This window comes from Mercurialis annua, linkage group LG4 (genome assembly GCF_937616625.2).
Source record: "Mercurialis annua linkage group LG4, ddMerAnnu1.2, whole genome shotgun sequence".
In the NCBI taxonomy this organism is placed as follows: Eukaryota; Viridiplantae; Streptophyta; class Magnoliopsida; order Malpighiales; family Euphorbiaceae; genus Mercurialis; species Mercurialis annua.
This window is the reverse complement of record NC_065573.1, coordinates 13331350-13347197: the sequence shown is the minus strand read 5'-3', so window position 1 is coordinate 13347197 and position 15848 is coordinate 13331350. Positions and strand designations below refer to the sequence as shown.

Genomic DNA, 15848 nt, shown 5'->3' with positions numbered 1-15848 from the left:
TCGAACGCATACGGTCCAACGATTTGAAAATGAATCCTCTAAAATGTGCTTTCGGCGTTTCAGCTGGAAACTTCTTTGGTTTCTTGGTTCACCAGCGGGGAGTAGAAATAGATAAGAATAAAGCTAAGGCGATCATCAATGCTGAACCACTCAAAACCAAGAAGCAGCTCTAGAGGCTCATCGGTCAAATTAATTTCCTTAGACGATTTATAGCAAACACAGCAGGCCGACTTCGCAGTTGGAGTGTCTTCCTACGAGGAAAAGAGACGGATGACTGGATATGGACGGACGAGCAATAGAGGGTGTTCGACGACTTAAAAGAGTACTTGGCCAAATCTCCGGTTATGACCCCTCCAAAGCCGAATAAGCCATTGCTACTCTATTTATCGGCTGCACATGAATCCCTGAGGTGCATGCTCGCCCAAGAGGATAACGGGGTCGAAAGAGCGGTCTATTACCTAAGCCGTGGATTGACCGATACAGAGATTCGCTATACCGACATAGAGAAAATGTGCCTGTGTTTGTACTTCACATGTTGCAAACTTTGGTATTACATGTTGCCGGTAGTGGTGTATGTACTATCCCAGACCGATATCATCAAGTATATTCTATCGAAAACATACTTAAGAAATCGGATTGGGAAGTGGGCGATTGCGATGTCCGAGTTTACATTAGTATATGTTCGCCAGAGGGCAGTCAAAGGACAAGTGTTAGTAGATTTCTTAGTCGATCATCCTAGTATTACCCTCAGGGAGGAAACGATTAGTTGCTGTGACATAGCCATGCGAGAGATGTGGTTCGATGGGTCCAGGACTAGCCAGGGGGCAGGCACCGGAGTACACATTGTCTCGCCCCTGAGGGCATCTTACCGACTGTCGTTCAAACTCCAATTCGAATGTACCAACAACCAGGCAGAATACGAAGCCCTAATATTCGGTCTCGAGATCTTGGCCGAAGTGGGGGCAAAGGCGATCAACGTTAGAGGCGATTCTTTGTTGGTTATCAAACAAACGACAGGCGAGTTCAAATGTGAGTCCGAACTATTAGTAAGGTATTGCAACAAGGCGAGGCACCTGATCGAAGGTTTTCAAGATACAAGGATAGAATATACCGAGAGGGACGATAATGGTGTCGCGAATGATGTGGCCCAACACGGCAGTTGTTACAAGATGAACCTCCAGTTCGAGACAATCGAAAGAGAAACTCCGAATCTTCACACTGGGGGCATCACCTTCGAGGAGAAGAGATTTTCGGCCTACCAACTGAATATCACCCAAGATTGGAGGATTGAGCTCCTGAACTGGTTTGAAAAACCAGACCTGACAAATAGAAGATTGAGAACCTTGGCCCTAAATTACGTCGTCCTAGCAGGCGAATTATACAAAAAGGGCTAGGACTACTCTTCAGATGCATCGGCCCAAAGGAAGCAATGTTAGCAATGGCCGAAGTACATGAAGGGATAGCGGGAACTCACCAGGTAGGCCCCAGATTGAGATGGTTGATCCATAAATACGGCTTCTATTGGCCGAAAATAGAACAAGATTGCGTAAGATATGCCAAGGGTTGCGAAGCCTGCCAGAAATGTGGCCCAATACAACACGTCCTGGCCGAAGAACTCCACTCCATAATTAAACCTTGGCCATTTAGAGGATGGGCGGTCGATCTCATAGGGAAGATATATCCTGGTTCAACGGATGGCCACACTTTTGTCATTATCGCCACTTGCTACTTCACCAAATGGCCTCTGAAATCACCCACGCAAGAAGCTGTGATTAAATTCTTTAAAGAATACATCGTTCACCGACACGGGTTGCCCGAATCGATAACCACGGATCAAGGGACGATGTTCACAGGAGGCGATATAATTTGGTGGCCTTCTCAGATGAATATCAAGATGCTTCACTCAACACCGTACTACGCGCAGGCCAACAGACAGGCCGAAGCAACAAACAAGGCCATTAAACTCATTGTCCAGAAGATGATCAAGGATAACCCAAGACAATGGCATGTTTTACTGTCAGAGGCTGTTTGGGCGAATAGAACCAGCCAAAAGTGGGCCACAAGAACTTCACCTTTCCGAATGGTGTATGGGTACAATGCAATGTTACCTATGGAGCTCACGGTTATGTCTACTCGCCATTTGTATCAGAATAGGTTGTCTAAAGATGATTACTTTGACAAAATGGTAATAGATGCTTTAGATCTCGACGAAGAGAGATTGGCGGCGTTGGACCACCTCGAAGCCCAGAAAAGAAGAGTTGAAAGGGCATACAACAAGAGGGTGAAACCAAAGTCATTTACTGTGGGCGATATGGTATGGAAGGCAGTCTTACATGTTGGCCACAAAGATAATCGACTCGGCAAATGGAGTCTGAATTGGGAAGGCCCCTTTATTGTGACCAACAAATTAACAGGCGGCGCGTATGTGCTGGCAAACATTGATGGGAAAGAACACGACAGGGCGATCAATGGCCAGTTCCTGAAGAAATATGTCCCCAGTTGCTGGGAGAACATTGACCGACGGCTGTTTGGAGCCGACGAAGAATAGTTAAAACCACGAGCTTCCGCCGAGTATCTTGAACTGATGAATGTTCATTGAACGCTCGGCGATACTATGTAAATGCCGATTATTTACAAGGATCATTTCCATTTCGGCTGTTTATTGTTATAGTTGAGTTTTTTCAACGGGCACTCCGTTTTTCTCAACAATTTTTGTAAAAATTTGTTATGACATCAATTGTTTCATATCGGACCATTGATGGACCGATAATGTGATGAATAATAATAAGACATATCAAAAGATAATCAATAACGAAATGCTCTGCCAATAAATGATAAGAAGGTAACAAAACGCTCGGCCCTCTGGCCGATCAACAGATAAAATTAAACATGGTTTAAATGGCAAAGATGCAACCACCAGGCCGATCAAAAAGTATTTATATTCGCACAAAAATAAAATTACAATGTATGAATTGTTCTGGACTTAGAGAAACTAGAAATGGCTGAATATGTCGCCCATCTCACTGCGAAGGGTGCTGAAGTGTTTGCGAGCTTCTGCCACTTTCGGTTTTATCTTTGCAATGCTTTGTTTCAGGGCATTGCGGCTCTTCTTGACGGCAACACCTTCGAGCAGATCTTTGTCCATGGAAGCTTCAAGATTGCTAATGTCTTTCTCTTCGGTCTCCAGTTCCAACTTCATAGCAGCAATTTTCCCTTGAAGTTCCTTAGCATGATCTCGGCGAGACGTGAGGGTTGAGACAGCCGACTTCACGTTCACTTTAAGCCCCTCCAGCTTTTCTTTAGCAACATTCTCCTGGGCGATCAATTTGTCATGCTCAGATTGGATAGCTGTTGATTCATCATAGATCGCCCGGAAAGCTGGGAGCGATGCCGACAACTTAGCCATGGCACCACGGGCTTTTTCACTGAGAACCTCTGGGGGAGCATCGGCCAGGGAAGTTCCCGACTTCTGAAGCCTATCGAAATCCTTGGGCGATTTGAAAAGAGCAGTGCCTTGGGATTTCAGTTCAGAGACGACGTCCAAATGATCGCCCCAATTTTCAGTAGAGCCGCTGGTCACTTCACGCGTCTCACTTTCTGGGATAGGCGAATCATCTTCTTTGCTATCAGAATTCAGGAAAGCAGCTGCTTTCGCCGCCACGTCATCACAATCGGCCGGAGCATCATCAGGAATTTGCCAAGTTTTGCCACAGTAAAAAATCAGCTGCTATTTTACTATTAGGGCGATATAAAACCAATATGAGGTACCTTAGTCTTCTTAGCATTAAGCCGTGCTGGTAAGTTAGCCAGAGATGAGCTCAATGGCGACAACAACTTGGGCAGCGGCGAGAACGTGAGTATCTGGGATGCAGTGGGGGTCACGTCAGATGGGTTCACTTCAGATGGGGTCTTCTGAGAAAGTGACTGTTGAACCGAACGACCTTCATCCCCAGTTTTTTCGTCGGCCGTCTCAGTATCGCCCCTTGAAGAAGAGTGGGCACTTGGTTGAGTGGAGGGAGCTTCATTGGGAGTAGGGTCGAACATACGAGACCCAGTTGATTCCTTTTTCGCCCTCTTGGCTTTTGGTTCTTTCTTTGATGGCTTTTTCGCGGGGCGCTTGTGTCTTGCCTTCTTCGACTCGACATTTTCTTCGCCATCAGTGTCGAAAACATCGCCTTTATTCCATCGAGGTACACCAACTGAAAGAAAAGACAAAGTTAAAAGGCGAGCTAAGTAAGATCTTAAAAAAGGCAAAAACATTCAATTTACCTGGTATTCTATCATAGCCGACCCGGATAAGTTCGGTTATCGCCTCGACATCAGAAGGGCATCTAATGCCAGTATAAGTAACGCCTTCACTTGTTATTTCAGGCTTTCGTTTTTTAACTTTTTTCTTAGGAAGTTTTATGGGATCAAGGGTGGACATATTGACCTTAGGCACTGGTGGGCTTTTATATTTAAATTTGGGGCGAATATGGGCAAGATAAAATTCATATGAGTACTTATTTTCATAATGTTCTTTCCAGACCTTTTTCATCTTTTCGTCATACTTTAACCTAGTCAGTCGCCTATGGCGTTGCATTTTAAGATCCATACCAGGACGATCTAATGAGTCATACTTAAATTTATAAAAATGTTCAAATTTAGCTATTTCAAAAAGATGGAAAAGATTACCTTCAAATTTGGGACGTTTTGGTGCGTGCAATAGAAACAAATCGGCATGAGTAGGGTTTCGAGATAAAGGAGGTAATTGAAAATTATGAAGACTGAAGATTTCTTTGGGTGAGAGGTCGAAATAGGACTCGATGACTGAAGCCCACCACCTTTCGTATTCGGAGGTGCAAGGAGGAGATATAGAAGGACGAGAAATTTCAGAAATGGGGGGAAGATAAGCCATGTTTAGGCGAAGGATGAATTGAAGGTCAGGATAGTTTTCGATTGAAGGTTTATAGGTCCCGCGATTATTGACGGAGATCAATAAAGGACAGGGAATTCCTTGACTATAGCCGAACTGACGGGCGACATAGTTAGGGCAGTATGCTTCGATACTGCTACGATTATATTCCAAACCGGTGATTAGATTGCGGGACTTCAAAGAAATGCCCCAATATTGGCCCCCAAGTTTTAACCACGGATCGGCTCTAGCCTCTTCTGTATCTTCGCAGTCCCAGGCGACGAAAAGCCAGGAAGGAGGATATTTCAGGGATAAGATCGGACATAATAATTCCGAAGCTCTGATGGAGTTGGTAAAAACTTCCAGCACATCCAGTACGTGAGGAAGGCGAGTACCAGCGGCGATTAATTGATAGTCGCAAAGTTCGGCCTTGATTTGAGGGCCAACCTCGAATAACTCGGGAAAATATAAGGCGAGCCATAACTGCAACACCCATAGAGGGCCACTTGGACATTGGAAGATCCTGTCATCACCGTGAGGGGCGATTTCATTGAGGCTTCTGTATAGGTGAGCAAGCATGAATTCCCCAAGGTTACATTTTTGCCCTTCAGCAAGAGCAGCGGCGAGGGTGAAGCAGTCCGTGGTAACTCTAAAGGAGGATGTGCAGAGGACAAACTTGGCTATGAAGAAGGCGAGAAAGACGATGTGTTCTCTAACATCGGGTTTGTAGTGTTCTTCGCCCATGAAAAGTTTGACAAAGGGACCATAGCTTCTTTGGGCTTTTGTTAGTTTGAAAATGGGTACTTCGGCGTCTAGATTGGGCGATATACGTTCGCCGATGACTGGGATATTGAGTATGGCTGCCATGTCCAAAAGAGTGATCGTCATCATGCCGAACTTGAAACAGAAGCAGTGAACCGCACTTGACCAGAAAAGAGAGGCACCCATAATATAGTGCTTCGCTATCGGTATGCTCGCCTTACAGAGGCCGATCATGTCATAAATCCCGATATCCTTCCACAATTGGCCGAAATGGGGCTTCAGTCTGTTAACCCACTCTTGATATCCTTTGTGCTCGGTCGGCCAATTCCTGAACATTGTGTTCACCCAGACAGAGGACTGGTGAGGGAGCGAAAAGCATGGTGGGACTTCATCATGGAACGGAGTGGCAATCTCGCATAGGTGGCTGGGCGAGACAAGAATGGGTCCAACACATTCGTGCTCATCATTGGTTTTGACTATTACCTGAAAGTCTGTGGTTGGCGCAGCTGCACGGATCTCTTCGATCTTTTCGGTGACTTAAGCGGTGATGGTATCGTTTGGAGCAGCCATGGTAGCTGCAAATTATCACACCTTGATTAGGCGATATCAAGAAAAAGGAGGGCGATGTAGAAACAGGCGAATGTGAATACTTACCAGGAGAGTTATTGCAGAGAATGAGATTGCTGAGAAGAAAGAGAAATCTTGGATTTTGCGAAAAGAGTAGGTAATGAGAAAGTAAGATGATATTTTTCTTAAGAGTGCAAATGGAGGTAGCCGAAGGGTCGTGAAGTCAAGACGTGGCATCGTGGAAAACAGCTGGTGATGATGTGGCGCAAATGGGGTACCGAACAGTCAATAGATGCACACCTCTTTAAAATTTAAATGTTTAACAAATGGGCCTAAAAAAGGGAATAAGCCCAAATAAATGTTTCAGGCTTGTTGGGGGCATTGTTTACACCGGCTCAGAGATCTGCTGAACAGGGGTATCGTATGGGCTTACCAGGGATTCGAGCCCAATAGAAAGCCTTTTTTATTAGTCTTTTTGTTATTATTCTTCTTATTAGGAATTTATAACTCATTAGGAGTGATTTTCTTTCAGAGTTTTAGTCGTAGTTAGATTAGGAATCTCGACTGTGAGGAACTATAAATAGCTCAGAGCTTCATTATTTTTGGATAAACAAATCAATCAATCAAAAACCAAGCCCAGTGTTTTTTATCTCGCAATCTCTGGATTGTTTTAACTTAGGAGTAGTTTTCGGTATTAATCTCGCCTGAGTTCATAGCTCCCAGATTATTACTTTTAGATCACGTGGTTAAGTGTTTTTAATCAAACAAGCCATGCGAATATCTACATAGGTTCGTTAAAATATCAAACCTCAAAACGATCCCGATTATAAATTCAAAGATTCGAGTCCGGAATATTTCCAGGCGAACAAACCCTAATTAAGTTAAGGAGTTCTTACCATTGAGACAGACAGAAAAAACAGCTGAAATATACTGGGACTCACATATCATTTTTCTCTTATATTGAAAATAATTATCATTTTTTGCTCCATAATATTTAAGTATTAGATGACAAAATTATAATTTAAACAATATTTATAGTTTTATTTATTTCTAGTTCTAGTTAAACACCATTCACATCTTATATTTAGTTTTTACTCCTTAATTATATCTATCAATAAGTTTATAAACTATACATTAATTTTTTAGACTGATTTTTAAAAGCTTAAATTAGTATAAAAATAAATATAATATCTTCAAAAAAGTAAAACCCATCCTTTTAAAATCAAAATAACCCTATCTCGCCAAATAGTTTAGTTTGGTTTTAGTTCGGGTTGAACTATATACTTTTATCTGTTTTGGATATTTAATAAATTTGTGTTTGATTAGTTTCGATTTAATTTTTGTATTGTATTGAGAAAAAACCGATCGATTTGCAGTATTATCTTCAACGTTCGGGCAAGTAAAATATATAAAATAGGTAAAATGTATTAAATAAAAAAATTATAAGATTTATTGGGAAGTCCAATTTTTTATTCTACTCCTCCCAAGCTAGAACACTTAGTTGTATAGAATTAATTAGCATATCATAATATATTAATATCAACGTAATTTTCGGTGGTGATGTAATAATTATTTAAAAATACACTAATATTAAATATTGAAAAAAAATGTGTCGTTGAAAAATGTGAAATTGAGAAGCAGTGAAGAAAATGTGGAAGAAAGATAATTGAACTTCAAATGATTTGTGAGTTAGTCAAAAGAAGTTGTAGAAGAAAAGATAGTCCGGTATTCATTTTGTAATTTTTTATAATTCAGTAACCATTTTGTAAATATAATATAGTTCGGTAATTATTTTGTAATTTTTTATAATTTAATAACCGTTTTGTAAAAATACTATAATTCGGTGACCTAAAAAATATTTAACCTGTCAAAAGAAGTTGTAGAAAAAAAGGTAATTTGGGTTGAAGGAGAGCTTTAGAAAAAGATGGAGAGGTATAAGGTTGGTAGTTTTGTGACTTTAAGATCAAAAGCCAACTTAAAGTATTTTATTTGTGGATAAATTAGGATAAATACTTTATTTTTAAAAATAATTTGATTTCCTACCCCAATAAGAAAAAAATAAAGAAAATATATCACATTTTTATTGTTTTTACTTCAACAGATGTTTATATTATAATTATACCTAACTTTTATTATTATTTGGCTCTAGTCATAATTTTTTTACTCGTGACAACTAATGACAACTGTCATTATTTTCTTTTCTCTCTGTTTTTTTCTATCTCCTCTCTCCTCTTTATTCTTTTTCTTCTCTTCTTCTCTGTTTGGCTTTTTTCCGCCATTTTTTTTCTTCTTTAGTTCTTCTCTTCTTCTTCGCCGTTCCTTCATCGGTCGTCGTCGCTCCGCCATCACTCAACCATCGCTCCGCCTTTCTTTTCATATTTGATTTTAATTTTTCTTAAATTCGTGGTGATTATTACGATTTATATTAACTTTTATATCTAAATAAATTACTCTTTGGTTTTCTCAATTTTCGATCTAAAAATCTGCATGAAAAACGATTTTATGATGAAAAAACGATTTTCTGCACAAAAAACAGCATCTGATTATCATATATGTAATGGATTATCATAACACTGCAGAAAAAATAATTTTTTTTAAAAGACAACGTCTGATTATCATATGAGTATCACTATATTATCATGTTGTTATCATAACACTGCAAGAAAAAAAAATGATTTTTTGGAGAAAATAATATTTGATTATCATATCGTTATCATAATATTATCATGTCGTTGTCATAATATTATCATATGATACCGAGATGATAATATTTATGGTACCTAGATGATAATGTTATGATAATATCTATGATTATGTTACGATAAAACAATGTCTGATTATCATGTCAGTATCACTATATTATCATGTCGTTATCATAACACTGCAGTATGATAATTAGATGATAATGAAATATGATAAGGTTATGATAATTGTATGATAACCTACGAAAAAAATAAATTACATAAGTGTTTATGATAACCAGATGATAACGGAGTAAAATCATAAATATTTTAATACCCAGAGTAAAAACGTAAATCTGAAAAAAACATGAGGTATTTTCTGTAATTTTTCCGTGTTGAGGTTTAAAGTGCAAATATTTTCATTTTTGGAGTAAATACCTAAACTTCCCTATTTTATTTGGTACAAGATAGGGTACGAAATAGAACTTACATTATCGGATAATTTTTTTTTTTTTTTTAACAAAGACTAATCTTCAAGATAGAATTGTCAGAACTTAATTACATTATTTCTTACCTAGTATTAGTTGAAGTAAATATTTTTATAAAGTTTTGCCAAATAATAAAGCTGGAATCCAACAAAAGTATACTTTCAATGTATAAACTCGAATTTGAAACTCTACTTGTGTGATGATGAAACTAATAATACGGTGACAGTGATGTAGAAGCAAGAGAAGAAAACCAAGTGCAAGTGGGGGACGGTTGTAAGCTGAAGTCAACTTGTTATAGTTCCTCATTCAAACTTAATGGCTGTGACCACACCTTCTAATTAATTAACTTGACCAGCTTCAAGTTCTGATCATGTACTGCACAAAAATCTCACACTAGCAATCACCAAAGAGCTAGCTTTTAGCTTGTTACAGAAACACTAAAATGGCGATTCACTCCTGCTCTACTGTTTCCATTGTCATTTCTTGCTATTTCCTGTGCTTCTTCAGCCCCATCACTTGCTTATCAAATGTGGGTGACCAACTTGCATTAATGTCCATCAAAAACTCCATACTGCAAGACCCTTTCCAAATCTTGAATTCCTGGAATGATTCCCTGCATTTCTGTGATTGGTACGGTGTTTCTTGCGGCCGACGTCATCCTGACAGAGTGGTGGCTTTGAGTCTCAACTCAAAAGCCTTGGTGGGCACGCTATCGCCGCATATCGGAAATCTTTCATTTCTCAGGTTTATTGATTTCCAAAACAACAGCTTCCATAGCGAAATCCCCAAAGAAATCGGGGGTTTGAATCGATTGCGGTTTTTAAAACTAAGCAACAATTCATTTAGTGGAGATATACCTGCCAGCTTGTCAAATTGCTCGAATCTTGTTTATCTCGATCTCATCGATAACAAGCTTATCGGAGAAATTCCTGACGAGCTGGGTCGTTTACGAAAGGTTAGATCTTTAGGATTGGCTAAAAATGATCTTACAGGAGTGGTTCCTTCTTCTCTTGGGAATCTTTCATCTCTTGTGGAATTATCATTGCTGAGAAATGGGCTGAAAGGGCGGATTCCTGACGGGTTTTCTCAGCTTACGAGCTTACGACTTCTGTCACTTGCTGAAAACAGGCTAACAGGTAAGATTCCTGACAGCTTTTATAATATTTCCAATCTTGAAGTGATTGAAATAGACATCAACAAACTCAATGGCAGCATTCGATCCGATATAGGCCTTGCATTTCCCAAGCTGAGATCACTCATTTTCGCATTTAACATGTTTACAGGGAAAATCCCAATTTCACTGTCTAATGCTACTGAACTTGAACAAATAGCCTTTCCAACTAACAATCTTTCAGGGATAATTCCAAAAGATCTTGGAATGCTACCGAATCTTCGATATTTAGATTTCTCTTATAATCAGATACAGGATGACTCCAGTTTCATCACTTCTTTAACTAATTGCTCCAGTTTACAAGTTGTTGCTGTAACTACAAATCATTTAAGCGGGTCCTTGCCGGAATCCATATCCAATCTGTCTGTGAACATGTGGGCTTTAGTTCTGTCAGAAAATCAGTTTCGTGGTAGCATTCCTGATGGCATTGAAAATCTTTATAATTTGAGATTCTTGCAGCTGGAAAGGAATCGCCTGACCGGCCCTATTGGGATTAACTTCCACAAATTTCAACAAATCGAAGTGTTAGCTCTTCACGCGAACAACTTCATAGGAATTATCCCATCAGAAATCGGTAATTTAACTTCGCTAAGTCGTCTTACTATGGGGTTCAATGATTTAAACGGAAGCATACCTCCAAGCCTTGGAAAATGTTTCAACTTGATCGAGTTGGATCTCTCGCATAACAATCTCGGAGGTTCAATACCACAAGAAGTTGTCAGGATTTCTTCGCTTTCAATTTCCTTGAGTTTTGCTGGTAATGCTCTAACTGGTCCAATTCCAGAAGAAATTGGTTTCTTGCAGAACTTGGTAGAGCTGGATCTGTCAGACAATAAGCTATCAGGTAAAATTCCAGATTCTGTCAGAAAATGTTTAAGCTTGAAACGGCTTTCCTTAGAGGGTAATTTATTTCATGGAGAAATTCCTGAACCATTCAGTGCATTAAAGGGTTTACAAAAACTAGACATTTCAAAGAATAATTTCTCGGGACGAATTCTGGAATCTTTAGTAGATCTTTTTTTTGATGAATCTTTTTTAGTAGATCTTAATGGGCTGATATATTTGAATTTGTCTTTTAACAAGCTTCAAGGAGAAGTTCCAAAGCATGGAATCTTTCTAAATGCAAGTGCTGTTTCATTGTTGGGGAACATTAATCTCTGTGGAGGAATCACAGCATTGAATCTTCCGTCTTGCCTGTCGCCAAATTCCAGGAAGAAAGATCTCTCTTCTGCTCTGAAAATAACAATTCCTGCTGTCTCAGGAATTGTATGTGTAGCTTTATTGTTCTTTTTCCTAATTTTACGTCACAGGAAAAGACTTTCGGCAAAGGAAAACGATCATACGCCAACTTTCGAACACCCCTTTCTAAGAATTTCATATGCACAACTCTTCAAAGCAACAAACGGATTCTCTACAGCCAATATAATCGGAAACGGAAGCTACGGAGCAGTCTATAAGGGATTTCTTGATCAAATAGGCAAACAAATAGCTGTAAAAGTATTAAACCTGCAAAAACGCGGAGCTTCAAATAGTTTCATATCAGAATGCCAAGCTCTTAAAAACATAAGACATAGAAATGTGCTGAAATTACTAAGTGCTTGCTCTAGTGTAGATTTTCATGCCAATGATTTCAAAGCTTTAGTATATGAATTCATGGAAAATGGAAGCTTAGAGAAATGGCTGCATGAACAAACTGAATCAAGGAATCTGAAACTGATACAAAGATTAAACATTGGTATTGATATTGGTTCAGCTTTAGAGTATCTTCATAATGGGAGCTCATTAAGAGTAATACATGGTGATTTAAAGCCAAGCAATGTGCTTTTGGATGATGAATTGAGTGCTCATATCGGGGATTTTGGAGTGGCTAAGATTGTTTCTTCAGTTTCTGGGGATAATCAAATGCATGGAAGTAGTTCTATTGGAGTTAGAGGATCTATTGGCTATGTTCCTCCAGGTACACATTTTCACTTTCTATATTATAAATTCTTAATGATCTAAAAAAATTCAAAATTTTGAGACTTTTATCCATTCTAAATAAATATTTAATTTATTCTCAAAAAAAAGTTAAATATTTAATTTTATCAATTTTACGCTCAGTTTGAAGAATTTTGTTTCGTCTTAATTACAAAATTTGAGTGAGAAAATTATTGATACGATTAAAGGTATCTTAAACATACGCTTGTTTTTTTTAATATGTTATTTTTACTTTCTTTTTACAAATATACTGTTGTGACAGATCATAGGTAGATACTTTAGTAGATTAAAAAAAACTTATATGTACACAAAAAAAGTTAAAGAATTGTATTTTTGTCAAAGAATAAAAGAGGACATATTTTCTATTATTTTTTTTGGAAAAAACATACACAATGTAATTTTTCATATAATTATTGTGTTGGATCCATTTATACAAAGGCATGATTACTCAAAAATATTCAACTTTTTCAACTTTTTTATTTATGTTCCGGTCTTTTAAAATATCATTTTAGCTTAATTTTAATAAGTACACTTCAATTATAGCGAATTATTCATTTTTTTCAAACAAATGCCAATTTATTTCATTTGTAGTCAATTTTTTTTAATTTCGTCATTTTAGAGGAAGTGCTATAAATAAAACAATCTAAAATGGGTTGACTTTTTAATACCTAGTTAGCTATGAATGGAATGTATTTATCAAAATTAGATCAAAATGGACATTTTTAAAATATCGTGATATAAATAAAACAAATCGAAAAAAGAGATATTTTTTGAATGGTTACGCCAAAAAAAGATCACTAAAAACTATGTTTGCTAGATCATGAAAATGATATTATCAAGTGCTATTGCCTATTATCGTGCATTTGTTGCTCATAATACTATAAATTTGTTTGCAGAGTATGGTATGGGAGATACGGTATCTATAGAAGGAGATGCTTATAGCTATGGAATTTTGTTACTTGAAATGTTTACAGCAAAGAAACCAAGTGATGAATCCTTTAAGGATGGTTTAAACATTCATAATTTTGTTGAGTCATTTTTGCCTGATAGAGTGATGGAAATTGTGGATTTAAGCATCTTAACAGAGACTGGAATACGAAATTACAAAGACTGTTTAACCTCTGTGTTAAGAATTGGAGTAGCTTGTTCAATGGATTTGCCTGCTGAAAGAATGAAGATGATTGATGTCATTAATGAGTTGCAAAAGATCAAGCCAAAGCATGTGGAGAGGAGAAGGCTATAGCTAGTAGCGGAATCGGATATTAAAATAAAAATGTTCATGACTAGAAATATGCGAATTTATGGTTGTGATTTTATGGTTGTAAATTTATGACTGTGAGTTGGGTTAGTTGTGATTCCAATAGCCGGAAACAGGTTTTAGGCTAAAATTTAAAAATATTTGGAAGGTTGTGCTAATTTTGAGACAAAATGGACCAACGGAAGCCTCTCATTGATTCTCACCAAATAGAATTTTCTGATTAATTCTCACCAAATAGAGCATTGTCATCAGTTCCTCCTTATTTTAAATCACTTATTTATATTATATTTATTTTAATGATAATTCAGAAAAGCAAAATTTTAGTTTTATAATTCTCTAATTTGTGTTTAAGAATTAAAAGAATCAAAGGAGCACTCTCATAAATTTATAACTTGAATAAATTTTTTATTTAATATTCAAAGGGATAATTCAAAAAAGCAAAATTTTAGCCTTATAAGTCTCTAATTTGTGTTTAAGATAAAACGAATTACAAACATAATACTTATGTAGATTATTTTGTTTTTGTCAAAAACTTGAGATAAAGAAATAATATGTTAATTACTTTCATTTTTATCAATGTTTTCATGTTTGTTTATAATATCAGTATCAAAGTAATCGAACTAAATCTGACACAAGTTTTTCAACTCAATTCTAGAATGATTGGATGATTATGAATTAACTTAGCATCAATAAATTTCTAATTGCAATAAAAGAATTAATATTAACAGAAAAAAAAACAAAGGCATATCGATTTCTAATTCAAATTGAAGTTGGCTAATAGTTTAGGTAAGATAAAATTCTTACTATTTTTAATTGTTATCAAACAATATAAGCTTAATCACCAAAAAATGTCAAACCTATACGTCTTGTGTCAATTATAACCAAACTTTTAAAAATCACTAGATTTAGCCAAATCTTATATGTTCTGTTTCTTTTTTAGCCATTTTTGAATCGAACCGGTTTTTCTGACACCGTGTCGTCCACGTCACCACCAACTAAGCAATTGGCTGCCATATCAGCTGAAATACTTAAACAAGGTTTGGCTATAACTGACACAAAATGCATAGGTTTGGTATTTTTTGGTAAATAAAACTAATTTTAAAATTAAATAATTAAATAATTAATTATATTATAATAAAATTCATATATATTTAAAAAAATAATATTTTGATCTAATGCTAATTAAAATTAATTTATTTTTTTACTAAATTTAAATAATTCTAATAATTTTTTGGTCTGCACGAGAAGCAAGGCCATTACCTAGAACCTTCTCTTTAGAGAAAATTAGGATAAATACTCGATTTTTAAAAATAATTTGATTTTCTACCTTAATAAGGAAAAGATAAAAAAAATACCTCACCTTTTTATTGTTTTTATTTTTTTACTCTAACACATGTTTATATTATAATTATGCCTAACTTTTATTATTATTTTACTCTAGCCACTTTTTTTACTCTAAGTGACAACTGCCACTATTTTCTTTTTTTTTCTCTCTTTCTTTCTTCTCTGCTTGTTTTTTTCCGCCATTTTTTTTCTTCTTCTTTTTTTTCCTTCTTCTTTTCTTTTTCATTTTTATTCTCTTCTTCCTCGCCGTTCCACCATCAGTTTGCCGCCGCTCCGCCATCATTCTACTGTCGTTCTCCGTTCGCTTTATATTTAATTTTAGAATTTTTTTCTTCTTAATTCGTGGTGATTTATACGATTTATGTTAACTTTCAGATCTAAATAAATTACTCTTTGATTTTTTCAATTTTAGATCTAAAAATCTGCATGAAAAATGATTTTATGATGAAAAAAACGGCGGCGAAGCGATCATCACATTATCATAGCACTGCAGAAAAGATAATTTTTATGTAGAAAAACATCCTCTGATTATCATATGAGTATCACTATATTATCATGTAATTATCATAACATTGCAGGGAAAAAAATTATGCAGAAAATAATATTTGATTATCATATCCTTATCATAATATTATCATATATCGTTATCATAACATTATCATATGATACTTACATGAATTTTTTTTACAGAAATAGCGCCATATGA

At 36.6% G+C, this 15848-nt stretch overlaps 2 protein-coding genes across 2 annotated transcripts; both read left to right on the top strand.

Annotated features, from left to right (window-relative positions):
- The first annotated feature begins 344 nt into the window (after positions 1 to 344).
- Positions 345 to 1394, top strand: LOC126678297 (uncharacterized). The gene has a single exon (XM_050373201.1). It carries the CDS (start codon positions 345 to 347, stop codon positions 1392 to 1394), a length of 1050 nt encoding a protein of 349 aa, XP_050229158.1.
- An 8391-nt stretch (positions 1395 to 9785) lies between these two features.
- Positions 9786 to 13783, top strand: LOC126678296 (probable LRR receptor-like serine/threonine-protein kinase At3g47570). The gene is made up of 2 exons (XM_056105489.1): positions 9786 to 12520; positions 13437 to 13783. The coding sequence occupies exons 1-2, from the start codon at positions 9835 to 9837 to the stop codon at positions 13781 to 13783; spliced, it is 3033 nt and encodes a 1010-aa protein (XP_055961464.1). The 5' UTR covers positions 9786 to 9834.
- Positions 13784 to 15848: the final 2065 nt, after the last annotated feature.